This window comes from Sardina pilchardus, chromosome 17 (assembly GCF_963854185.1).
Source record: "Sardina pilchardus chromosome 17, fSarPil1.1, whole genome shotgun sequence".
Taxonomy (NCBI): domain Eukaryota; kingdom Metazoa; phylum Chordata; class Actinopteri; order Clupeiformes; family Clupeidae; genus Sardina; species Sardina pilchardus.
In genome coordinates, this window is record NC_085010.1 from 8,116,219 (window position 1) to 8,134,643 (window position 18,425).

Here is an 18,425-nt window from a genome sequence, read left to right on the forward strand (position 1 = left end):
AGCTTTATCATGAGGGAGAGTGGGGTACAGTGTGTGGTGCTGATTGGGACAGGGTTGATACAGCAGTTGTGTGTAAAGAGTTGGGCTGTGGTGTCGCTGTAGATTCCCTCTCAGATGTCCACTTTGGAGAGGGAGCAGGGAGAGTTTTGATGGCTGAGGTTGGTTGTGTGGGGTGGGAGACCAGTCTAAAGTCCTGTTCTCATAAGGGATTGGGTGAACACACATGCCAGCCTAAAAACAATGTTGGAGTCACCTGTTCAGGTAAGGTGACAGTATATTTTATGTAAATGCCCATTCCATTATTATGCATCATATATGAGGTTTTGATGCAGAATGCAAATTAAAAATTATTTCCACTCAGAACACAGAGCTCCGAGGCTAGTGACCGGTTCCCACCGGTGTTCTGGGAGAGTGGAGGTGGAACATGGGACCACCTGGGGAACGGTGTGTAACGCCACATTCGACTGGCAGGATGCAGAGGTTGTGTGTCGACAGCTGGGCTGTGGGGCTCCTGTAGAGGTGCTGGGAGCAGCTGCATTTGGAGAGGGAGAGGGCCAGGTGTGGTCAGAGGAGATCCAGTGTGGAGGCAACGAGACTCAGATTCAACTCTGCCCAACATCTCCTATGAACCACAACTGCTCACATGAAATGGACGTAGGGTTACTGTGTTCTGGTAAGAGTTTGTGTCCTTGGAATTTAGTTTAATTCTCATCTGACTTTTTTAGAATTATGTTTTTTGCTGACAATTCTTTTCAGTCTTGCAACAGTGTCATACATGGTGTGAGAACAACATGGCGTGTCCTCATTTTGTTTCAACAGACTTTTCTGTTCTCAAACAGAAAATGAAGGGTTGGTCATACAGCAAGGCATTGTAATTGCAGGTATCTTTGGCTGACAGGTTCAAAACTGCATGGAATTTGAAGTGTAGGGTCATTATAACACCCTCTAAATGCATGCCAAGTTCATGGAATTCCGTTCATGGAGGACCATTCCTCAAGTGAACATATATGTACATTTAGTGACTGTACACTATGCATGCCCACACCCCATTACCCCCACACAGAGAAGCACACATATGCACAAAAGTAAACATGCACACCTGCGCACACTTATATACATACGCAAAAACTGCAAGAGGATGGAGTAGTGATGGAGACAAATCGTGATTCATTTTTGCGGAGAGAATGTGCAGGAATGAGTGGCAGTATTTTGTAGTGCTTTGCACTACATCTAGTTATTGTTGAAATGGTAATTAATGTGGGCAATATATATATATTTTTACTTTTTACATCTTACACAGGTACTGAGGACTCAGTTAGGGATTGTTCAGGTGAGATCAATGCTCTTGGTTTTCTATAGACACTTTAAAACTGTAATATGCAACAACAACAACAACAACAACAAAAAAATATATATATGACATGCTACACAATGCTTTGTGTGTGTTTGAGTGTGTGCATCTGTATCTGCATGTGCATGTGTGTGTGTATGTGAGAATGTGCATGCATCTGTGTTAGTCTTACTTTCCCACGTTGTCATTGCATGCAGCCACTCTGGGGCTCCTGCTCCTGCTGCTGCTGCTGGGCTCACTGGCGTTGCTGTTTGGGAACAACAGGGCACTGAGGAGAGGTGCTGCAATTATCTCATCAATACGTGTTTTTAAGTGTGATTTTTATTTTGCTGTTTAAATTTTGTATCGGTTTGATGAGACATGCATAACATAAGCCTTAATGCCATCAAATTAATTTTTTATTTTAATCAAATTTGTTTGACTTAAAATAAACTAAATGAAAACGATTACTTTTTCATTTTAGTCCATGCTTTAATTCCTGACTGTATATATTAAATATATGATCATGTGGGTCGGTACTTTACTCTACCTATCCTGCAGCTCTCTCCAAAAGGAGACACGTGGAAATGAGTGAAGCTGTCGTTGAGGATCTGGACCACAGACTGACCACAGCCGGTTCCTCCAGAGGTCGTCATAGAGGTGAGAGGTCATCAAGCTAGGTGTACGTGCACCTCAGACACACAAGCTACAGTATAATATATGCTACTCATACCACTGAGGTAGTAGGTAGACAAGCATGTAGCCTACTGTAAAAACATATCACACACTGAGGGCTCAAACACACTATTGGCAGGATGCCTGAATGAGCTCTTTGGTCTGTGATAACAATGTTTCGAGTTGTGTGCTACTGCCACATTGGTAAAATCATCATTGTAAAATCATTAGTGTCAGTTGGGTAAAACTTCTGTTCTGTAAGAAAACCACACCGGCTACACAGCTGAATCAGAGCACAGTACAGGAGCGCATGAGGAAGGGGAGGAGAATCATAACTGCCCAACCACAGTTGTGTGCTACTGCCATATTAATAAGAATCATTAGTGTAAGTTGGATGAAACTTCTGTTCTGTAAAAAAAACACGTATGGGGAAGGGGAGGAGAATCATAACTGCCCAAACACAGCGTACTAGCCTGGCAAGCCAAACTACACAGAAATGTATAGTCTGGGGTCGGACCATTCACAGAGTTGAAGCCTGTGGGTGGGATGAACAGTTGTCTTTCAAACTGCTTCTGCACGTAATAGGCCAGCATTTGTGACCAATCGTAGCCGGTCGGCAAAACGGCAACAGGGCTGCCAAGTTTCAGAAAATTGCAAGCGACAGTGAGATGCGTTCGTCGAACATTTGTTTGACTGTCTGTCACACTCAAAGCGTGATACTTGGCAGCTCCGATTAGATTCGCTATTTCAAGTGTGAACTTACCAAGACAGACGCAAATAGATGTTATGTTACACAGCTCTGCAACAAGTAGGCTATAGGACAATGATAGACGTAGCAGCCTTAACATTAACTTGGAAACTCAAAGAGAAACAGCGAATCAACAGTGAAGAAAATCTAGCAAGCAGGAGAACGTTTTAAATCTAATTATCGGAGTCGGCGCTGTTGTGTGTGAAAGATAAGTTAGATGCCAAGACCCGCCTTTCGTTGCTTCTGATTTGTTTATTGCGTGATGCCTTCGGGCTCAAGGACTCCGTATACAGATAGAGCGTTCTGATTGGTCAGGCCGATCTGCAGCCTGGCGCAGTCTTGGCCTCAACGGTGCGACCCTAGACCATCCCGCTAGGCAAAAATATTTTTGGCCGCTAGGGTGCGTCTAGATTTCTAGGCTAACAGCGTACATGAGTACATGAGAAAACTGAATCGACTGCACGACTTATTGTGTTAGTCTGTGTTTTATAATATATCCCTACAGATATGCAAAATCAGGACACTGTCAGGCGATGTTTGTTTAGGTCGATGAATGTAACACAGCTTTAGAATTTTCCATCTGACAGCACGCCTCCTATCTGATGCTCAGAATTCCTTGTATGAAGACGTGCAGGAGGATAAAAGGAGACCCATCTCAGGTAGGGGAGAGAGAGAGAGAGGGGGATACTGCTTTTCTGATCTCTCTTTACTTTTTCAGTTGCTTCTCTGAGAGAGCCAACGGTGGAGCACTATGATGATGGCACTGCTGATGACAACGAGACCAACCTCGATGATATGTTGACAGGTTTGTGGCTTCTCTGATGGGCTTATGAAATATGCAGTATGTCTGTTTACGGTAGTTCTGTTGCTAGTATTAGAGCTACTGACTAAACCACTAAAATATTTTGATTTTGATTTATTACCTTAACTGGTCTAAATTGGTTGGTTGGCCAAAGATGGCCCGCTAGTAGTAGGCTATTATTTGGCCCCCTGTTATTCTGTATTCTGGTAGTCTGATTTTTAAAATAAATCTTATTTTACGACATTGACTTACAGATAGCCTAATCACCAATCAATCAGTGTTCAGCAGTGTTATTCTATTATGCCATGTATAGCATGCAGCTCCAATGGGTGCTATAGAGTGGCTGGTGGAGTTGGATGATTTAGTGAGAGGATTTCTGTCAACAGAGTCTTTGAGAGAGGAGGGGCTGGACGATTATGATGACATCACCATTGATGAGAATGCCTCTAAATGACTAAGGGTGAGTGTTTGTATCAGCATGTTTTGAGTTACCATGCCATACCATATTCACAGATTAAATACATACATGAAAAATGAACTATCAATGTCCCAGTCTGTCTGAATGAGCATGACTGCCGGATGTTTACCTGTTACTATGAATAAATAAGCAAACAATAATTGATTTCAGTATTAATCAGTGCACACTTTTGTTTTGGTGTTGATTGGTCAGTGGTGTGAGTGACTGTTGCTAGGGATGGATTATGATGATGTGGGGGCGGAGTCTGAGGAGTGACACATGAAGAGGTCAGCAGAGCAGAGGACTCATCAGCTGTGGTGGACTGGAGCTCTGAGCTTTTTGTTGAGATGCCATTTATATATTTGATAGCTTATGACAAAGTATGTGCAAAGCTTAATTTCAATGGATATTTTGAAAGTTCTTAACTTGTTACGCCATTTATATTGAAAGATGTTTTTTTTATGATTTGTATAGTAGTCTGGGGGAAAACTTGCAACATCTTCAGGACATCTACTGAACATTTCTGGATGATAACATTACATTAAGTAAATAAGAAAAATAGCATTATTTCAACACACCTTAAATGAACATGCACAACAGATCTGAATTCCACCAACTTCAGACTCTGATACCATCTTTCCATCCAGGATGTGGCTAGGCTGGTACCCAGTGTGTTGCGAAAGGACGGTATCCAGGATGTGGCTAAGATGGTATCAGAATCTAAAGCTGGTGACATTTTGCCTAAGAGGGTTGAAACAGAGCAGTAATTAAGGGTGTTTGCTTTCACCAAGTGAGGGGTTTTCCCATATCTCACATATGATCTTTTGGGCCCCCACCGTCTACTTCAATGCAGCACCGGCTGGAAGGTGCTAGAGTGAGGTGGCCGGTATAGCACTGCCTTGAAGTCGACGGTGGGGGACTGAAACAACGTCAAGCTGAACATCACACTTCAGATTTTGCATTTAGACCATTAACATAGAGCTCAAAATGACTGATTGTGATGTGACCTGTGATACCAAATATGCATTTGCTATATTTACTTCCAACTTTGACCCCTTTTCAGGATAACTTGCTTAGACTATTAGGGATTGCTTGGTTTGGACCCTCCCTGTAGGGTTGATATGCTTTTATTTTCTGTCTGACTTTTTTGGCAGCCATTTTGGAAGTATGGCAACAACAAAATTGCCACCGCTTCTTAATGTTATCATCCAGAAATTTTGACTAGATGTCCTAAGGATACTAAAAATGAAACTAAAAACAGGAAACTAAAAAAAAAAAAACTCAATTACTTCTTTTTTAAAAAAAATTCTAAGTGGTTCAGCTGGAGTTCCTGTGTGTGGTTTTTGTATTTCCTGATGTTTGCTGACTTTGCGGCAATATACTTTTGTGTTTCCCCATGCAAATAGCATTTACATTTACATTAAACTTGAGCTGAATAGTTAGTGTCACATTTAAAACTTAAGAAAAATACACATATGTTTTGTGTTAATGGTATGAATGTATCCACTCGTAAGCAGCAATAACATGAGTAATATAATAATCACTCTATATTTTTTTCTGCTTTGCTGATATTTTTTCTTAACATTCATAACATCAATACAGTTTAAGCAAATCTTCAATGTTAATCATTTTGTAACAAATGCCTATTATTGTACTGTACCAATTTATTAATATGTTTGGCAACTGAAACATCCAGTAGTAGTAAATGAACGTTATTAGCGGAGCACAGAGGTAACTTTGTATCCCTTATTAAATCATTGGCTAACAAGCTCTATAGAGCAAGACCATATGCTCACAGCCTCCCACCTCCATGCTAACATTTGATTGGATGACGGATATGTTGTTTTGTATGTATCTAGACCAGATACTGTATCTATCTACCTATCTAGATATATATCTCTCTACAGGGCTCAGACTGAACACACTCCTTAGTTGGTTTTATGAACCCCCTACAGGCCAAAATGTGCAATTGTTGTCAAACAACCTAGAAATTTGAAATACTTCTGAACCTGTAATGTAACCCTGAATATATGATAAATAAAATTTGCTCAATGATACTTTAGTTTACATACTGACACTTTTTCAGAACCTTTCTATATTTTATTATGTCTGGGATTTCACTCGTCATGGTTAAAGTCACTTGCTGCATATCCATCAGTTCTGTGTAATCTTTGGGTCTGTCAAAAGTTTGCACTTAGTGGCCCTTAAATCCTTCCATGCTCATAATTCATGCTGATTGGGTGGAATAGTGTATGGCACAGTTGAAGGACTTTTTTGTGTTGACAGCCCCTAGTGGACTATAGACAGAACTGATTGTGTGTGTTTGTGTGTGTGTGTGTGTGTGTGTGTGTGTGTGTGTGTGTCAAGGACACATCAAGAAAAATACCTACTTGTACTACTTTTTTGTGTATAGTACATGCTGGGCTTGTCAACCAGATAGTCGTATATGGCGGGCCAATGAATCTCTGGCCACTTGCTAACATTATCTTGCCATTATGTTATTAGCTCAGGATCAGGCAGACAGTCGCCATTAGCTACTCTAATTTATTACTGTAAGATACAGTTCACGGTTCTGGGGGTGACAATGAAAGTGCATACAGTACCTTGACAGCTCAACATGCAGGTCCATTAGCTGTGCCATTTTTCTGAGCCCATGTTGCCCGCACACCTAACACGCTCTGGATGTTTACAAATATTGAAGAGTTAATTCTATATGATGACAATGATATACATTCAAGTTTAAATGAAGGAGAATTTTAAAAAAAATGCCATATCCAATAGATTAAGATACACTCAAATAAAAACGTAACTTTTGAATAGGTGGGTGAAACGTCCTCCACTAACGTGTAACCCAGGCCCAGAGGTCATGGTGAATGAGCGCCTGGTGCCATTTAGAGGCTGCTGTCCATTCAAACAAAACACAGTAATTCAAATGCATCACATTCGTGACAGAATATCACTGCCTCAGACAGTGCACCATGGTGACCCCGGCTACTCACTCGTGTCATGGGCCTGGTGATCTCTGCTGACAGGAGCTCCACAGCGCCCCCTATTGCCATGTGTAAAACTGTGGTCAGCTAATGAACTGCAGCAGACTCTAAAAGCTGTTTACATCATTAATATCCTTTGAGTTGAGCAGCTGAAGCATCCTCAAGTCTGGCATAATAGTAAGAAAATATCTGATGCTCACGGCCTCCCATTTCCATGCGAACATTTGACTGGATGGCCGATATGTTTTTTCTGTGTGTAGTGCATGTTGACTGAACTCATTCCTTAGTTGGTTGTATGAACCCCCTACAGGTCAAAATGTGTAATTGGTGTCAAAAACGTAGACATCTGAAAGAGACCTAAATGCCCATGCCCATTCTGTATGCCCAGTTCTATGTATTGTTGTACTGCATGCCCATACAGGCCCATACACAATATATTTTCACATACAGTATATATTTTCACATAGTAACATATTTACAGTATATGTATAAATATTTGAAATTGGCACACAATACATTTTAGACACTTACAAATATTTTCATAATCTTAACAGAATAATACTTAACAATTCTGCATGGAAATAGAAAAATAAAACATTTTTGATGTCTTTTTTCTAAAAATGTATTGTAATGAGTGTTATTGTCCAATAAGTAGGCCTACAAAGAGAGGAGTCATGATTCTTGTCAACTGAATTTATTTCTGTTCATTACAGATATTTCTACTGTCATTGTCAACACATTGACAATACAATTGACAAATAAAATTGACAATTGACAATGCAATTCTCTGCTACAGTACAATTCCTGAGAACACAAACCCAGAGCAAAAACATACAGGAGTGACTGAGAGATAGCATAGAATGGACAAAATACAATTCCATTTATTGAATACTCTTCATTCCCCATTTGCACTCGTTATTCTATGAACAAATTGCAAAGAAGTCAAATGTTGTAATCCCTCACATTGTTTGAGATTTTGGCAATATTAACTGAACATAGGCCTACTGTATTTATTACCCTTACCAATTAATCATTTCAAAACATGGTTGAGTCTCAAGACAAGGGGTTACTAATAGCCCTTGAATCTAAAACAACCAAGGCTGATCGAGGGCCGCCATTGAGGTGGTCCTCCTGGTCATTGGCTGTGTGTACCTTAGCCGCGGGGTGTTTGTCACGAAGGGCCTTAATCTGGCGGGGGATTGATATAAAGTCATCCTGGGCTGGGAACGTGGAACTGAGAACACAGACGAGGAGTTAATCTGGTGTAGATTATTCAAAGATGTCAGGGATCCGAAGCCTCTGGACCTGGTGAGATTGGAACTCGGCCCGCGCTCCATGGAGTGTTGGCGCCGGTGCACGTGTGAGGTCACAATGGTGGGCTGGCTCAGGGGAGAGAGCAGAAGGCTGGATGAGGAGGAAAGAGATTTGGTCCTGGGGCGACCTGGCCGAGATACGGTGGCACTGCCAGCAGCCTCCGTCTCCGGCCCTTCCTCGTACTGGAGGAGGTACTCAGGGTACACCTGGTGCTTCTCGAATATCACAAAGATGGAGGGGTTGCAGACGTCATCCACACAGCTGTCATACAGACGCGTGTCTTCTCCATTTTTTGCCGGCGGTCGGAGAAGACTGGGGTTGCCTTGAGCGGGTTCCCCTACCAGAACCCGACAGACAAACATGGCCCTGGTTCCCTCCCAGCTGGTGTATCTGTGAGAGTATGAGGCATCTCTGGCAAAGTAACTTCCTGGAATAAAAGAAAGAGAATAATATTTACACCCGCAAAACAAGCTTATGAAATTGCACATTTCATACATGGAGTATTTTCTTATTGCTGGCAGACTTAGACTCTGAAAGGAACACGTGCACTTGTTGGGAAGTAAGCTTATTTGCCCTCTTCTCCAGAATTAGATAAGAGGACACATACCCTTCTTTTCTCTTCCCTTCACAGTTAGCCTATCTTAGCATAATTCATTGAAGTGGGTTGGACCAGCTAGCCTGTAGCCAGCCTGTAGCTAAAAGTGAGCTATAGGCTAACTGGTCTAACCCACTTCAATTTATTAATTTGCCGTGTTCCTTTAAGTGAATTATGATATTTATGTTGTTTCAAAATGGTAAAAAAACCTGTACACTCATAGAAGCAAATAAAAAACAATGAACATACATTTTTATTATTATTTATTTAGATACAGTATACTTAATTTAGATAGTGCTGTGCTTTTGTGGCAGTGAGTACTGGTTTAAATTCCTTTTTGTTATGATTACAATACAATAGATGCCATTTCAGCAAGTCCAGTCAATCTAGCAAACAACAATCACCAAGATTGAAATAAAAACAGAATCTCATTTCTGATTAGAGAGTTTCTGGAAGTAATCAAGTAAATCTGAAAACGCGCCCACATGGGACAGTGGAGACTGGCCCGTGGCGTCAGATGGCAATGTGGAAGGCATGGGTGATGCCAACTGCGGGTCATTCGCCCCTGAGAGCCAAAGAGTCGGACGAGACATGATGTTTGCTCGTGAGGGTGAAAACACGCTTGGCGCTGATGGATGAGCGCCTGAACTCGAAGACCTTAAGGTTCTGCTAGCGGAGCTTGGAACATGACGCTTTTCCAGGGTGCTTTGGTACTCCCTGTTAAGGTCGGACATAAGCCCAGAGTCCCGTGTGGTCGGAGAACGTAAGGTTCTGCTAGCAGAGCCTGGAACCTGACGCTTTTCACAGGTGCTTTGGTCGGAGATCAGCCCAGAGTGAGAGCACACAGTGGTAGCATGCAACTCCCTCACATCATCTAAGGGGCTGACATATTTTGAGAGAGATGGAGGGATAGATGCTTCGGACAGTGCCTTTCCAGCTTGCCAGTGTGACGGTCGGACTTTGGCCACAGAGTTCTGAACACTAGTTCTGTCTCTGACTCTGACACCTCTTGCAGCTGCCTCAAGTTCAGAGATGGTCACGCATCCGGATGAGGGAAAACTCTGGGGAGTCTGGTGAGAGACCGAGGTGTGTGCCACCTTAGAAACAGCCGAATGAGCAAGGGTGGCATCTGAGACCTCTGTTTTGGGGCTAACAAAGTGCTTAGTGAGGCTTGCTGATTTGGCCGCTATTCTAGGCCTCACTGGCATCGAAGTTGAGCGTGCACTACTTGGGAGGACATAACTGCCTAGTGTATTCTCTGACACAGACATCACAAGGTCATCTGATGACCTTGCTGAGGTCAAGGTTGAACCAGGTGAAGCGTGTGACCTGGGCACAAGCGTAGGTGCTTTCGTGAAGACTGGGACTCTGGCTTGAGCACTTGAACTGAACCTAGAGTCTACGTGTGTCGCTTGTGGCTTGTCTGAGGTGGCTGTGGCAGACATGGGAATGTGCCGAGTTGGCCCAGCCTGGCGGGGAACCACAAGAGCGGCAGCTCCAGCAGAGGCCTGCAGAGCTCTGGCATTTGAGATGAACGGTGCGTCTGTGGTGGTGGCCTGCAGAGCTCTGGCATTTGAGATGAACGGTGCGTCTGTGGTGGTGGTCGTCCCATCGCTGAATCGTGCGGACGAGGTGGCCTTGGAGAGGCCTTGTGAGGTGGAGGCTCCCTGAGAAGAGATGCTTTGCGGGACGTGCACACCTGGTGGCAGAGCACCCTCGGTGTACTGGATGAGGTACTCGGGGTACACCTGGTGTTTTTCAAACACGACAAACACGGACGGGTCCGACATGCGGTTCACACAGCTGTCGTAAAACGCGTTCAGGTCGTCTTCTCTGGCCGGGGGTCGGACGTAGCTAGCCATCCCTGTGGTGTACTCTCCTAGTAAGACCCTACAGGCGAACATGGTCCTGGAGCTGGACGGGCTTGTGTAGCTGTGGGAGTACCTGGCGTCTCTGGCAAAGTAACTCCCTAGAACAACATGGCAGAGGTTGAGACCCACAGGCACAGTAACCTCACACTCGTTCTCATCTGATTAGTTAAAGGTTTAACACCCACCTTTGCCATAGGCGGTTCCATGGGTCCCACAGATGCGCCAGTCAAAGTTCTGCTGACAGATGGCATCAACGTGCTTGGAGTCGGTGCCGTGGAAGAGGATTTTTTCATTTGTCCGTCCAGAATTATTTTTTCTCATCTGATCTGCTTGCCTATAGTATAAATAAAAACATCAATACCAGGACAGTAACTGATGTTGTGTGCTGCAATGAATTATTTGCCATCTAATCAGCCAAAATCAGTTATATTTCCATAGATAGTCTAGGTTAAACACGCTCCGTATTTCCACAAATGATTCATATAGTACAATTAAGATATGGATGGTGAATAAAATACTGTGCATTAGCTAAAACGTAAAATGACTGCACACTCAGACTCTGTTGAATTAAAAGAAGCCAAAGTGTGTTATCATTCTTCTATTCTTTTCTGTCAGCTGGGACTGAAACAAGAAAAGGTCTGCACTCAACTCTCTGCCCGCACTCATTAAACCATACCGACAGGTTCCCAGAAGATGATAACTGATTTGTTATCAGATTTGCTATCAAATTATGATGCTCATATACACAAACTGTGTTTCAATTCAGATATTTGAGAAATTAGCAGATAGCTTGAAAAACAAATAACAACACAACACATTGCACTTATATTAAACTTTTTGAGGCAACCAAAGTCATTATGTGTCAGAACGTTCACCACATATCGGATTGAGGTAAAGAGTGAGGGAATGAATGAATGAATGAATGAATGAGCCAGTTACAAGGGGATGATGGGCCAGTGGTAGTGTAGTGGTTAATTAGCTGGGCTAACGTGTAGTAGCCTGTAGGGCAGTGGTAGTGTAGTGGTTAATTAGCTGTGCTAGCGTGCAGTGGTAGTGTAGTGGTAAATTAGCTGGGCTAGTGTGCATTAGTCTGACAGTTGTAAGCACAAGGAATTCCAATAGTAATAAATGCTTATTCATGAGTACACACAACTTTGAACTTGAACTTGAATTTGAAGTTCCTCTGGGGACAATGTCAATGTAATCATATTGTAATATAGTTGACATATGTAAGTCACTTTGGACAAAAACTGTCTGCAAAATGTAATGTAATGTAATGGATGATTAGGGGCCCAGATTGAATGAGCCGCCTTGGGAATTTAGCCAGGACACTGGGGAAGGGAGGCCCCTATACTCTTTGCAGACAGTAAGAGCCATCTTTAATGATCAGGACCCCTGTTTAACGTCTCAGAGGAAGGAAAGCAACATGTACAGTAAACACCAATAAAATCATTCCTCAGCTATACTGTCTTTTGTCAGGACATACCACTGAAAAACCTCCCACAAGCCGTGGTTCTGGACTCTTTCGATGCTGGTCACTCTAAATCCAGTCATGGTTTGCCTGAAGAGGTCAGCAATCGCTGTGTAGTCCTTTGAGGAACTTTCAAGTGTAACCCTCTGAAATGAAAATGGGCATTTCTGTGACAAAGTGATCAATACTTCTCAAAAACACATACTGTATTATCTACAAAAAAATCCTCCTTTCCAATACAGCATATATTTTTGTTGCAAAACCCATGATTTTACCATCTAAAAGATGATGTCCTCACACCTATATGTACTGTACATACATATATTTACTTGTAAATACATAAGTTAATACATTAACTTTCATTCATTCATTCAACCTTTATTTATTCTCGGAGAGTCATTGAGAGTAGCCTTCATTTTCAATGAAGCCGAGATTACAGAAACAATGAAGGAACAAGAGATGTTAAAATAAGATGATAATGATAAGATAATGTACATTACATTATAGAGGAGGAAGGGGAAAAACTTAAAATATGTTGTTAATAATTATATAATAATAGCTAATAATATTAGCTTAAGCAAAGCTTATATGTTTATATATAAAAATAAGTAAAAAACATGAGGAACAGGATATGTGTTTTAAAAAAATATGTGATTGTCTAAAGGAAATCTAAATTTAGCTTATACAACATCGTTTAACAGTATGACTTGGAGGATTGTAAAAAAACTATATGATAAATGTTGGATGATCAACACCAGACTTTCACCTTAAATCCTGTTTCTGGCATGTTCAGTTTATCCCAGTGGTGGGGCATACTCTTACGTGTCTGGACTGAACTGGAGAGAGAGAGAGTGAGATAGAGAAAGAGTGAGAGAGTCAAATCTTTTTCTAAATTTTAAGTATCACTAAACAATTCAATATTTTCAAAAAACAAAAATACGTAACCATATAATTATGTAAACAAAAATACGTAACACAAATACGTAACAAAAATACGCAAAAATAGGTACAGTATGATTGTGAATTGTTTTCTATCTAGAGTGGAGGTGAGGAAACTTTGCAGAGAAATATACTATAAAGAGAATAATTGGTTGGCTGTTTACCTTGATTTAATCTTTCGAACCTCTGCTGCTGAGACAAAGACAGGTCTTCTTCTCACAAGTCTTTTGGTGCCAAACCGCTGGTTGGACTGAATCATGTCTGAGAAATGATGAAGAAAAGAACATCTAGCATCTCTCCTCTATTACCTCGGATTTTTAACAAAACTATGTCAGACACTGAATTATGTCTGTCCAATAACTCTTTTTCAGCTTCAATCTAATCATGCAGCTTTAGCAGGTGTAAGCTAAAGCTGTGGTTGATTCACTTTAGATTACATGGATTGCGCACCACTCATTGCAACTGGAGCATTGTTCATGTTTAAACATGGGGTGGATTTAGATCATTTTTGCGAAAGATAAGAAAGTAACAAACAGCCTTTTGCATTAAGTTAGTTATAAAGCAAGGAAAATGTCTGTGCCTGAAGTTCAGAAACTCTCTAAGCTTAACTCGGCCCGTTACACCTGAAGTGCCTGAAAACTGCAAGCCCAGAGAACACGTGAGGAAAAACAGTGCAGTTACTGCACACATCAGCCCTGTTACGATCACGTGAAGAAGAGCAGTGCAGTTACTGGTCAGCCCTGTTACGATCATGTGAAGAAGAACAGTGCAGTTACTGCACACGTCAGCCCTGTTATGATCATGTGAAGAAGAACAGTGCAGTTACTGGTCAGCCCTGTTACGATCATATGAGGAAAATCAGTGTTGTAACTGCACAAAATAGCCCTGTTATGATAAGGATAAACAGTGCTGTAACTGTATACGTCAGCCTTGTTAAAGAGCATATGAGGAAACACACAGCTGTCTTTGTACACGTCAGCCTTGTTATGACCCTTATTGTGTCTATAAAATGGGTCCATTGTGCAATTAGTGTTTACTCTGTCTAAACCAAACAGACCTTGCATGCTGAGTTCATAGGTGTGTTTTCCAGCATTGAACTCAATAGCAGCACTATTGTCCTCCTGGTACTTCTTCTCCAGTTCTTCACTAGTGATGGAGGCTGAATGGTCAGCACCCTCCTGTAAATGTTAAAATAGGGTTTTCGTTAGCACCATAAAAGTAAAACAAATGAATGAATGAAAAAAAGACGGTGTAAAGCAGCATTCACACCAAGAGCGATAACGATAACGATAACTGTTATGTACGAACCTAAAGGTTATATTGTTTTCTACCAATAGGTGGCGCTAAGCCACTAGTAATGAGTGTGGTTGTATAGTTGTGGTACACAATAAAGGAAGAACTGAGTGAATCAGCAGTACGTGTGTTTGCGTATCTCTGTATGTAATGTAAAAGTGTTTACATAAAGACATATAAAGGGAGCAACATAACAATAACCATAACCATAACCATAACGATAAAAGCATCCACACTGGCCAACGATAAGAAAAGTCTCTCCTCATGTTAATGAATTTGATGGCTAAAATATTATGGGTTCTGATTGGCAGCTTTTTATCATTCTCAAAATCGCTCTGAAAGTGATCCCCAACAATATCGTTCTTCATGTCATTATCCTGATAATAGTTTATGAATGTCGTCATTCATATTAACGAGAACGATATTTGTTTATGGTTATCGTTAAAGTTATCGTTCTTTGTGTGAACGGCCCTTGAGAAGAGGACATCAATGAAGAGAGGGAGCAGAGAAGAGAAAATGAAAGAAAGATATTTACATGCAAAACATAAATAGAGTTTTTACAATAGATAGATTGTCCTTAATGAAGTAAATGTGAAGTTTATAAATAGTAAATAGTACATAGTTTTAATAGTAAATATGTCTAAACTCACATACTTACACTTATCGAAGTAATCACACACCTAAATGTGGCCTATACTATAGATGATGTCCTGCTATAATAGTGTGCAAATGTGTCATGGGCCAAAATCACAAAATGTTTTTTAAAAAAATAATGCATTCTGAGTCGTGTGCAAAGTCCCTTACTGATGATGCGTACTGAGTCCAGTGTCCAAACTCGTCCTCCCAGTACCATGCCCATCTGGTGGTGAGGATGAAGGTGGGCTGGGTCACCGAGGAGACTGTGGAGAGGCGTCGAACCTCTACCGAATTCCGGGTCATGGTGTCAAAATGCACAGGCACATTTCCCCCACTTAGATGAAAAAAATATATAAGATTTAAGGATGGCAGGACACCGCAATTTCTTCTTGAAGCTGAATAAAGTAATTATCTGTCTACCTATCTATCTATCTATCTATCTATTTATATATCTTGTGGGAATGAGGCAATGCATTTTACAAGGATGTTGTTCATTGTTCGACTGACTAGAAAAGCCCCCCCCCAGTTTACAAGCCAAAACTGAACTGAGACACCCTGTCAATACACAAATGAATTTGAAGGAAAGCTACATCTCATGAGCACAGGTAGAGTCCTAAACCAGTCCCTGACCTGTAGGACTTTGACGGGTCACAGTAGTCTTGCTCTATGGTTTCGTTGTCTGTAAGCTGCGACCAGCCCTGTCCATCCTTAAACTCCCATCTGTATGGCAAGTGGAAGTGGACCTTTGCACACCTGTCTTTGAGCAAGCAGACAGACATAGTAATTGATGTTATTTGTTAGTTATATTATAATATATATTCATATTTTATATTCTGTCATTTTGTATACTTTTTATGTTATTGTTGAGTGGTGTACTTTGAGAGTCAAATTCTTTGTTTCGTTATGCAAACCTGGCCAATAAAGCGGATTCTGATTTTGATTCTGATATTCTTCATGATTCACAAATTAGGATATTTTTCATTGAAGCATGTCTAGCTGAAATGTGAAACTTACTTCCTTGTTTGCAGTAATTCTTGATATGAAAGAGGCATATTTCTGTGCCTGTAAAATATAATTGGGACAGTTCAGATGTGGTTAAGTTACATTTGTAAAAGAATCAACAGACTATAATTGTGTAAAGGTATTGCTCTTTCAGTGAGATATTATTAACATCCAGTGCCCACAATGTACCTCTGCTGTGAATGCCTGGACTGTTAGAATCCCATATGGCCAGAATGTTCCGATACACGGACAGCAAGGATCCCACCATTCCGCTGGACACGCCCCTGGCCTGCAATATTCTATTTGGGTGGGGCTCAAAAAAGTCATGTGACCTGTCACAGTCACCTCTGTAACAAGTACCCCTGAGGTACTTCTCACAGATGTGGAGCCTACGGCAGGTGTCCTTGTCGGGACAAAACCCAAACTCACCTGCACCTCTGTTGTAGGTGAAGCACACCTGAGGGAGACAGCAACATCAATGGAATGACAGTTGGAGAACAGTCCAAAGGCTTGTTATTTTGCTGACTACTTACACAGCATTTAACATTGCTACTAATTCAATTGTTAAAATCAATTGTACACTACACTGTTTTGTTATACGAACTACTGGTATTCTGTATAATGGAGTAGAATGGAAATGTCTTAGTGACCCCAAACTTTTGACAATTAGTGTGTGTGTGGTGTCTTGTATCTCACCGGTGGCAGAAGAGTGCTCTGCAGAAGTAAAGTGCACAGCTCCTCCCTGCTGAGCTCCTGCAGATAGTGTTGCCGCAGCAACTGGTTGTTGTGATCAGAGTACAGGTCATGGCTGAAGCAACACACTCGCCTACACACCCACCCAGAAGAAGGCCAAGGCAATACAGCTCAGGTTATACAAGGAATTACATAATAATACATACATGTTTATGCACGCAGGACTGTTGTATTATATATTTCAGACCAAAGCATCTGCTTAGAAACAGAGTACACAACATGACTTCATACAATGGTACTGTAGGCTACTGTTGTGGGATGGTTTCCAAAATCTGAGTAAATAAAGTGAATGGAGTAGTTTTTTTAAACCCTGTTTAGTGTATGATTAGCCAATGCACACAATATCCTGGCACAGAGATAACTCAACTTGGCAGATTAACAAGATGTCTGATAGATACAGTAGACTTTATGATAATAGTTAGTAGGCAAAGATAGGAGGAATTATCAAAAAAGATCAAACATGAAACAACAGCTTAGATTAGAGTTTGAAAATTATTTATTATTTCAAAAGTGACAATATTTTAGCTGATCAAAGCAGATATGGTTTATAATAATAATAATAATAATAATAATAATAATAAAGCAGATGTATTTGACATAGAAAATCTCATAATACAGAAGAAAATATTCATAATCCCTACTCCACAACACCAAAAGCCCACAACTAGATCTAGCCGCTAGATATTTTATTAATTCTGAGGAAAATGACTATCACCCTCTGTCAATACTGCTATCCTTACCTTCCACGATTGTGAGGGCAGTCCTCACTAAGCAGGTACAATTTACACAGGTGTAAATTTGAACAGCCAGAGCAATCCCGAGCCCTGCAGAGCCTTAGCTGTGTCTTGGCGATTACAGTTTTCTTTCCATCCAGACTGCAAACAACAAACAGTTGCTTATTCCCCAGAATTTGCTCAAGTTCGTCTTTCTGGATCCGGCCAGCTAGATCGTCCTTCAGCTGACCGAGGTCCGATCGCCCAGACTGGGCACACGTCACCTTGTAGACTAGCGCTGCGGCCTGCATGGTAGGCAGCTGTGACTCCATCTGTGCTTGTACTGCACAGCTGTCAGGATGTGCCACTATGTAGCGCGCAGGCTGGGGGACTTTGCTCGCCAGGAAAATAAACACCGGGTCACTATCAGGGAAACGAAACTTAACTTGGTGGAAGTCAGTATACAGTCATAGGCCTAAGGGATTAGGGAAAGAATAAAGACAACTTCTTATTAGAATTTCAGGAAAATGGCTCAAAGTCCGATAATTCCCGGTTATAGGCTATTTATGATGACGTAGGCTATAAACTACCTCACTTGAATGATATAGCCTACTTTTGTAACTTACTGGTTTGCCTGCTCAAGCCCCTTAGATGATGTAACAACACCTCTCCAGAATCCTGGTAAATATTTAATCAGTTGCTCGATTTCATTTACTTGGATTGTTTTTCTTTTTAAATAGATAGTATGTCCTGCAACAACACACACACTACATAAAGTCTTTTTTAAACTCCACCAAATTCAATAGTGGATAATGAAACTGAAGATAGTTCTGAGA

General features: G+C 41.2%; 2 protein-coding genes across 3 annotated transcripts in view; one reads left to right on the forward strand and one right to left on the reverse strand.

Annotated features, from left to right (window-relative positions):
- LOC134061678 (deleted in malignant brain tumors 1 protein-like) overlaps nt 1-217 on the forward strand; it is a 7,699-nt gene extending 7,482 nt beyond the window's left edge. The window contains 2 exon segments of the mRNA XM_062517431.1: nt 1-165; nt 207-217. The exon segment at nt 1-165 is cut by the window's left edge and continues 53 nt beyond it. Of these exon segments, the coding sequence (XP_062373415.1) occupies nt 1-165; nt 207-217 (176 nt within the window).
- Nucleotides 218-7,661: 7,444 nt separating this feature from the next.
- On the reverse strand, nt 7,662-18,416 carry LOC134062674 (protein mono-ADP-ribosyltransferase PARP12-like). 2 transcript variants are annotated; one of them, XM_062518776.1, is made up of 12 exons: nt 17,617-18,221; nt 16,820-16,949; nt 16,313-16,580; nt 16,136-16,183; nt 15,752-15,878; nt 15,290-15,455; nt 14,250-14,370; nt 13,357-13,453; nt 13,020-13,089; nt 12,269-12,399; nt 10,968-11,116; nt 7,662-8,743 (listed from the first exon to the last, which is right to left on the reverse strand). In XM_062518776.1, the coding sequence occupies exons 1-12, from the start codon at nt 17,919-17,921 to the stop codon at nt 8,088-8,090; spliced, it is 2,268 nt and encodes a 755-aa protein (XP_062374760.1). In that variant the 5' UTR covers nt 17,922-18,221; the 3' UTR covers nt 7,662-8,087. The 2 variants fall into 2 exon arrangements, with proteins under 2 accessions (XP_062374760.1, XP_062374759.1); XM_062518775.1 differs by having other exon boundaries at nt 8,601-10,880; nt 17,617-18,416.
- Between the last annotated feature and the right edge of the window lie 9 nt (nt 18,417-18,425).